At 31.7% G+C, this 8,850-nt stretch overlaps 1 protein-coding gene across 1 annotated transcript; it reads right to left on the bottom strand.

The window, feature by feature from the left end:
* Positions 1-1,657: 1,657 nt before the first annotated feature.
* Positions 1,658-7,684, bottom strand: LOC108916294 (fibropellin-1; the record flags this gene model as incomplete). The annotated part of the gene is made up of 4 exons (XM_023456936.1): positions 1,658-1,910; positions 1,964-2,129; positions 2,189-2,568; positions 6,801-7,684. Coding segments are annotated over 4 exons (1,683 nt in total), but the record flags the coding sequence as incomplete, so codon positions are not given.
* Between the last annotated feature and the right edge of the window lie 1,166 nt (positions 7,685-8,850).

The raw sequence follows: 8,850 nt of genomic DNA, 5'->3' as shown, positions 1-8,850 counted from the left end.
TCCTAAAATATATTTTTTTATTGCTAATATTAAATTTCTACGCTATGCCTGCATTTTCACTAAAATTGAAATATCTCACAAACTGTAAGTCCTAGGTATGCAGAATCTTTAATAAAGTTTACATATTTTTTTACGGTGCTTTCAAAAATGCAGTAAAATACAGGGTGTTCCATTTAAAAATACATAAATTTGATATGGTACGCTTTTCCTGGACACCCTGTATATTTCAAAATATTTTTAAATTGTAGCCGTAATCAACCTACATATACCCACCTAAACATGTTTCTATAACATTTGCCGTTTGGTCTCTAGCGACCGAGGCGTTACTGGTGGCCCACCCTGTATATAAAAATTTAGTATGGCAACGGGGGTGGAATTATTGTTTTCTTTTATAAAAAAAGGGAGTGCTGAGATGTCATAGCAATCTGACAGAAATTAATTTAATTGGAGATATAAAATATAAAATAATCAGTGAAAATCAATCCATTGTCAACCAAATACTTTTCCAAAGGAAAAATACCAGTTAATATAACATTATAATCAAGATTTGGCAGTTCTAATAAGATACAAGGAAAACAGAAACATGGACTCAATGAAGCGTTGGACAGAATTCGTAAGTGAATAAACATTTGTTTAATACGTCAAAATAGAACAATCCTAAAAGTTAAATAATCGTTAGTGCTAATGAACGTCACTTTTAGTTAGATAAAGCCTTTTAAATTTAATGTAGATAAAATATAGAATATAAATAATAATTAACAAAATTTGGTAGTAATTTCTAAATTTTGAAATCATATAGCTACACAGTTTTTGAGAAACCAAATTTTGTTAATATAGTTTAGTTAATAAATAATTAATTTAATTTTCCAAGGAAAAACCATTAATTTAAATGATTATTTATTTGATTTATTATATGTAAAAAAATATATTGTTAATATACTGTTTATATTTATTAAGAGCATTTTGAAATTTTATTTATTTATTAAAAAATATATTACATTATAAATATAAAGGCGCCCAATAAAAGGCAAAGACCGAACAAATAATTAATAACATATTACTGTTATTATTGTTATTGTTAAGACGATATTAAAAATGAGTAAGTATTGATAAAATCAAATATAAATTATATATATTATTATTATATATAATCAAATATAAATTAATAAAACATATAATATTATTATAAATATTATAATTGTATTGTTGGAATCAGGAAGAAGCAGATTCCGAAAATCGAATAATAGATGGGGTGTTCCATTTAAAAAAAAAACATACGTTTGGTTCGTGTCTTTGGAACGCCCTGTATAATTTTTGTTTTAATAAACTTTTTAAACTCGGAAAGATTTCCTACAACATTTATTATAACTATTTTTATTTAACTCAAAAAATAAAATAGTTAAGGGGGGTAAGATGTTATACGAATGTAAATAGTTAAAGAGACCCCTGTAATGTGTATGTGAATGCGTGGTTTGTTCGAAATACTATTTTAAATAAAATGTAATCAAATATCTGAAATTTTATACAACGTATCTCGAAAATCCCCTTTAGATCCTTAGTTCATTAAAGCTTTTTTATTTAAAAATATCCAAGAGACAATTTCATGAAATTGTGACATAAATTTAGAATATACTTTGTATTTCACAAAAATCACTTACTAGTTAGGTAATTTACGGCCACTAGCATATCCATCTACTTTACTAGCTATCAGGCCTTCTGTAATGAGTTTAAGTTCTCCACCATTTTCTCCATCCCAAACAATGGCGATATGATGCCACTGAGCATCATTTATTGTTGTATAGTCCCGGTAACTTAAATAAACATCTTGTATATCCTGGAATATAGATACTTGTACTCCACTCGAATGGGCCTGAATAATTGGTCTTCTATTATTTGCAACATATTTTGAACTGAAATTGATTAAATATAATTTTTATTAAATATTATGAATATTAACACTTACGAAACACTATATAATGTAAAAAATATACCATTTTCATCTTTTTGAGTGAATTGTACCCACATAGCAATTGTAAGACTTGATTTAGATCCTGTATAAAATGGTATAATTTGAGACGAAGAACTTCGTGTTGCATCAGTAAAATATAAGTCATAGTCAACAGATATAGCTGGAGAGAACAAAAAAATTAAATAATATAAATACATAAATATATGCAAATTTACTTACTTTTCCTACAGTCTTCACCAGTTAAATTAAACGGGCATTGACAATAAAATTTTCCAGTTAAATCTACACATGTCGCACTTGGTGGGCAAGAATTTTCTTTGCAATCAACTATATCCTCTTCACAATATTTGCCTGTAAAACCAGGTGGGCAAATACATTTAAATCCATATATATCATTACTGCAAGTAGCTCCATTTTTACAAGCATTTGCTGTGCATGCATCATATTCATACTGACAGCCAATTCCACTGAAACCATCACCACAAGTACAGTTAAGACCAGATCCAAAGTCTTGGCACTTTCCTCCATGCATACAAGGATTTCCAATGCACCTCTCTGGTGCGGTCTCGCATTGTTTTCCATCAGTTCCTGAAGGGCAACTGCGTGCAATGTAAGAAATAGAAACCATAAGATTCAGTATAAACGTATAGAGGACAAAATATGTTTAGCTACAGTATAGTATCGAAAATGTAGATATAGCTCACTTAGATTTTTAGGAATTTGTTCCCAAAATTTATTACAAGAAATATTATATAATCTACAGGAAGCAATATAAAGGAGCTAACATGTTAATATTTTCAAGTTTATGAGTAAGTATTTAAAATATCGTAACATAAATCTCATCCCTTTTGCGTTGATTGACATTTTTTTGCAAAAAGGGTTTATACTGACTTCAAAAATTATTATATCTCCGAAATTAACAGCAATTCTAGTGTTCTAACTTCTACCATATAAATATTTCATTTCTAAATAAGTTGAACACATTGTTAGTTATTTTTAAGGTTGTATAAATGTGTATGCCTACGTACAGCTCCTTATACACAAAATCAAGATTTTAAGACAGAAAACTGCTAGATACTATGTAGTACTAAAAGGGCTAAGCAGTAGATGATATGAGAATATTGCCTAGAGATAGTTAATCCACTTTGCTTCAAAGCTACCAATATGCGCGCTTTTGTTGATTTTTAATAAAAAAATAAATTAAAATAAATTAGGTTAAGTCCGATTAGGTTTTTCTGTAAGTATATAAAACGTACAATTACTTAAATATTAAAAATGATTCCATTAAAGGTATTTTTGACTATGTCATATAAGAAATAAGCATGCTCACGGCAGCCTCGAACCAAAGTGTATAGTTGTCTCTAGACCCTAGTGGATATGAGGCATATCTTGGATTTATCTCGAACCTGCAAGTCAGCTTGAGCTCGATTCTTGACTGTGAGAGAATAGAATGCTGCCTGGGGAACGTTCTCAAATTTCGCTGTACTACTGTTCTATTAACAAAATTAATACTGTATTCTCGACACAAAGGGATCGAGCCATGAAAGTGAAAAACAAGAAACAATGTTGTTAAATGTACCTACCAATCAAAAAGCAGCAAATAGGCGGCAGAATAAAAACTAGTGATGAGTAAGTCATGAAATAAGTGCTACTTTATTTAGAGTTATTGTTATTTGTTTGTCAGTGTCAGATGCAGTCAAAAAAGGAAAGAAAATGGAAACTAATAAAAAACCGTAGTTAAATCAGTAAGTTCTAACCAAGAAGAACTTCTACAGCCACTAGAGAGAAAATGAGTGCTAACTGGGAAGAACTTACAAATATTTTAATACTATATTAGGCAGATCCATTTTATTCTATTATTATTTTATTCATGTACTGTATAATCCTTCAAGTAAACACAAATTATACGAACGATTCCTCAAAGTTCTCGAAAGATATCAACACAAAACAGTAACTAGAGATATTACAGATAGATTGCGGAATTCGTAATCTGTGAAACATGTCAAAACATATAGGGTTAAGTTTAATGATCCCTGCCTGTTCCCCCGAAAATATCAGTAGAAGAAATAGGGAACGATTCTTCTATCACTACTCAATAGAACACCATTCAAGAATATCGACTAATGAGTTTTAGTAGAAACACGCCCCCTTTCTCTCGTTCCTTCTACTCCCTATAATTCAAGAATAAAGTCCCCTCTCAACTGCGTATCACGCTAGAGAGAAGCAGTGATATCAACGAATAAGGTGAGTGACTTAGATTGTATTATCTTCAAAAATTTGAAATTCCTAAATCACAGGAATGAATCTACTTTTGTTTCTCTTGACAGCAAGTATTCGAGGATCTGTCATTTTTAAGTTTTCTGAACATATCTGAATGAAAATCATAAATATTGACAAGCCAACAATAGAATACTGAAATTCAAGAAACACGAATTAAGAGAAACATAGAGAGGATTTAATAATAAATATAAGCTATATCAGAAATAAAATACACATTTCTGATATAGATAGTTTCAATGCATCTCCAAGAGGAAATAATCATGTATCAGGAAATTACCTTCTGAGAAGGCGAGCCACCAGCAAAGTAAGTTAGTTGCACAAAAACCTTCCACAGTTGAGAAAAGGAACACGTAAACTATTCAAAAGAGGCAAAATGAGAAATACAATATACCACATTAATCGAATACAATAAAGAGATCAGGAAAGCTAAAAGTGAATCTTGGAGGAACCACTCATTAAAGAATTGAGTGAGCGATTGACTCTTTTAACACCTTTAAGGCACCTGGACCGGATAGAATAATCCTTATAACGAGCGTTCAAATAAAAACGTGGTCAAGTTGGTTCTGAAAATTTGGACGTAGGGCGTAGCCTATAGCAAATGAACTTAAACGTCATCTGTCAAATCGCTATATCGCCGCTATCAATTTGAATATTTTCGTTTTAAAAAGCGTTTAAAATGGTGTTTTCTCTAGAACAAAAAGTGTTTATTATAGAGTCCTACTTTAGAAATGGACGCAAAATTGATGGAATATGGAAGTATTCTATTGAATTTCCCGGCGTTGTTGAGTACAAAATTTTTCAAAGTGCAGTTCAGCGTTGTATTAATGTTAACGAAATTACAAACTTTTACTTTCAACAAGATGGCGCAAGGGCACATACGGCAGGCGAGACGATGAATATGTTGAGGGAAGTTTTCCAAAATCGACTAATAAGTCTCAATGCTGAACATGAATTTCCACCGAGGTCATGTGATATTACGCCGTGTGATTTCTTTTTGTGGCCTTACCTTAAATGCACTATTTTTGAACTGCCTATTCCTGATTTAAACCATCTGCAGGCTCGACTTATAGACAAGATTCGTGAAATTAACAATACCCCGAGCATCTTAGAAAATGTCTTTAATTCTTTGAGGAACAGGTGTGAAAAGTGCTTGGAACAAGGAGGGGGACACTTTCAGCAGCTGCTTTAATTTATTGTTATAACAAGGAGGGGGACACTTTCCGCAGCTCCTTTAATTGTTTGTTATTGTTACCACGATTATTCTTTAAAATAAAGTTATATAGTCATTAACGTTATTGAAACTGACAGCTGCTATACAGCTCGTTGAGAAATGAGGTTAAGTTGGTCGCTATAAGCTACTACTTACGACCAATGTGTCAGAGCCAATTTCGACCACGTTTTTATTTGAACGCTCGTTACTTTTGCAACTGGGTAAAATCATATTATGTCTAGTCCAGCAACTAATCAGAGTAAATCTAACCACACGATATATTTCCAGAAACTGAAAACACGCCTGAATTATTTTCATACCCAAACAGTAGACAACTGTAAGGTAGGTACTTGTGAGAATGATAGCGTTTTACAATACAACCTGGTGAGAAGGAAAGCATTGGAAACCGTGAAGATTTTAAATGTCAAGCAACGACGTGAGTGGAGGATGCGAGGTGCACTGTTGCGCAGGTCTGAAAGCATATACAACAACACAGGCGCAACCATAGACGAACATAAGACTACCCCACCATCCTACTACGCAAACATTAAGTCGCGCCCAGCGGTGCCGGTGACGTATTCGAGGTTATGCCATTTCCCCTATTCCACAAATCTATAGAGGTGCGCACGGCGGTACTAACGTCATCGGCGATGAAAGCGGAACTTTCTACCAACTCTCACCACTACAGTGTAGGAAAGTACCGATGGTCTATCAGAAGTTACGTGAGAGCGATAAAGTAAGCCATAGAAATCCATGCGATAGATTTGTTTAATTTTAGTTGTAAATAGTTTGTCTAAATCTGCCAAAAGTGAAACTAATTGCTCTCAATTTGTTTCTGTAACGATGTGGAAAATATTAACATGTATCCCATGTAAACTAGACAACTTTTATGTTAACCTGATAGAATGTGATTTATGATTCTTTAGAACATCCATGGAACATTTTTTGAGTCAAAACGGTATTCTCAAAATATATTGAGTATAGAAATTTTTTTTTTGTGATTACAATATTTTACGAAAACATCAATATTGAGGTTCAATAAGATATTGAAATAATTATAATCAAATTAAAAAAAAATCTGTATGTCTTTATAAAAGGCTTTGTTAAAGCAAAATTAAAATAGAGTAAATTTGCAGTTGTGTTATTGTGTAAATAATATTTCTCTGATTTATGTAGTGCTACCATTTTAACCATAATAAACAAAGTTGTTCAAATAAATTTCAATATGTACACTATTATTTGTAACTAAATTTTAAAGTATTGTTTAATCAACAAAGAGATAAAAAATGATAAAAACATTGAGTAATGTTTTCATATGTGACATATGTACTAAGTACTTACACACAGAAAAAGTCTTGGAATAAGTTTATACACTCAGCATTATTTTGACATGGTTTTGTTTGGCAGCTTCCAATATCAGTTTCACAATTTATTCCTGTCCAACCTGGTTGACAAAGACAATAATAAGAACCCACTTCATCACGGCAAGAGCCTCCATTTAAACAAGGTTCAGAATTACAGTCATTAATATTAGTTTCACACAGAAGTCCAGTGTATCCTTCCCTACAAATACATGAAAATTTATTATCTAAGTCCACACATTTTTCTGTGCCCAAAGAGTTGCAAGGATCGCTCAAACATTCATCAACTTCTGCTTCACATTGCAAACCAATAAAACCTGGTCTACATTTGCAAGAAAATCTGTCTATAAGATCAGTACACGTTGCACCATTTTGACAAGGCTTTGAAAAACAGAAATCAATTGTGTGCTGGCATTTTTTTCCTGTAAATCCTGGTTCACAACTGCATGTATAACCATTTACTTCGTCTAGACAATGTCCGCCATTTTCACAAGGATCTGTTAAACATTCATTTATGTTAGATTCACATGAATTGCCAGTCCATCCTGGATTACAAATACATTGATGCTCAAATAGTCTATCAACGCATATGCCATTTTTACAGGGATTTCGCGCACATAAAGCAATTTTTTCTTGACATCTCTTTCCTGTAAAACCTGTAGGGCAAGTACAACTAAAATCTGCTACCATATCTGTACAGTTTGCTCCAAGTAAGCAAGGTTTTTCTTCGCAATCATCAATATTCTTTTCACACAACTGTCCCTCCCATCCTGGTAAACACTCACACATAAAACGACCTTGTTGTAAAGCTACACATGTCGCACCATTATTGCATGGATTTCCATTAACCAAACAAGGGTCGATCTAAAAAATAGAATTAAATAGATCTGAAAATACGGAACATTTATTCGACTAACATCTGATTATTTTTTAAAAAGAAATTGCATGATTTAATGAATTAATGTTAAATTATATAATAATATACTAATCTTTGAAAGTACACCAGTGTAACAGCAACTTTACGACAAACTTTCAGATTTGACTGCTTTCGCCAAAACAGATAAAGAAAACATAATTTGTCCTATTTTTTTCTAAGGCTTTTGATCAATTACTCAAGTCTAAGGAGAGAGATCCAATTCTAAATAAATCTTTTGTGACTCCTAAGTTCTTTCGTAAAATGCATCAAAATTAACATTTGATAATTTTAATTAGAAGTCAAAAGACCATGATAAAGTTAGACGTTTACAGGCTTAATTGTCTTATTTTAAGGTATATAGAAATGGTTAAAAAGCAAAAATGTGCAGAATTTTATGCCCATCACGGATTCATAAATTACGAAAATTAAAAATTTCACTCGTATTTCAAAATTTTTGTGCAAAAATGTGTGTAGTATGATATTAAATGATATGAAGAATCTAGTTTTGCTGTCAGTATTAAAGTATCTCTGAAAACGTGTACTGAGTGGTAGTTAACTTTTGTTGTTGTTATGGGCGCCATATTGAATTTGTGCCTCATTCGAAGAAAAAAGAAATTCTCTTTATAACGATATATAATTAATGGGGTTTTTATAAATAAATACCAAGATGTTGTTGTGGTTGTTGTTGTTGTTGTTGTGGTTGTTGTTGTGGTTGTTTATTATTATTATTATTAATAATATTATTATTATTATTATTATTATTATTATTAAATTGTTAAGATAGGTAATTATTATAAAATGAAATAGTAACCTCTATAGGTTCAGTTAGTACTATTTTTCTTCGAATTTATAAAAAAAATCGTTGTTCTAACTTGATTAGAAGCTGAGATAATTTTTTATTTATTTAATCGCAGTGACCTTAATTATTAATACTCGGAGCCGAAATTTGGCGGGGTATACATTATATTTTATGTCCTGCATTAACATTAAAGTGAATTCAACTATTTAATTTTTTTTAATTGAAAAAAAGAAGATAGCGGCGATGCGTTCTATTACTCGGTTTAGCGAACGCGTGGGGTGAGCGAGGCGGAGCATGCGCGCTACGCGCCTGGTA

The sequence above is a fragment of the Anoplophora glabripennis genome, unplaced genomic scaffold (assembly GCF_000390285.2).
Source record: "Anoplophora glabripennis isolate ALB-LARVAE unplaced genomic scaffold, Agla_2.0 scaffold1920, whole genome shotgun sequence".
NCBI lineage: Eukaryota > Metazoa > Arthropoda > Insecta > Coleoptera > Cerambycidae > Anoplophora > Anoplophora glabripennis.
The sequence above is the reverse complement of the archived record's forward strand: the minus strand, read 5'-3'. Positions and strand labels throughout refer to the sequence as shown.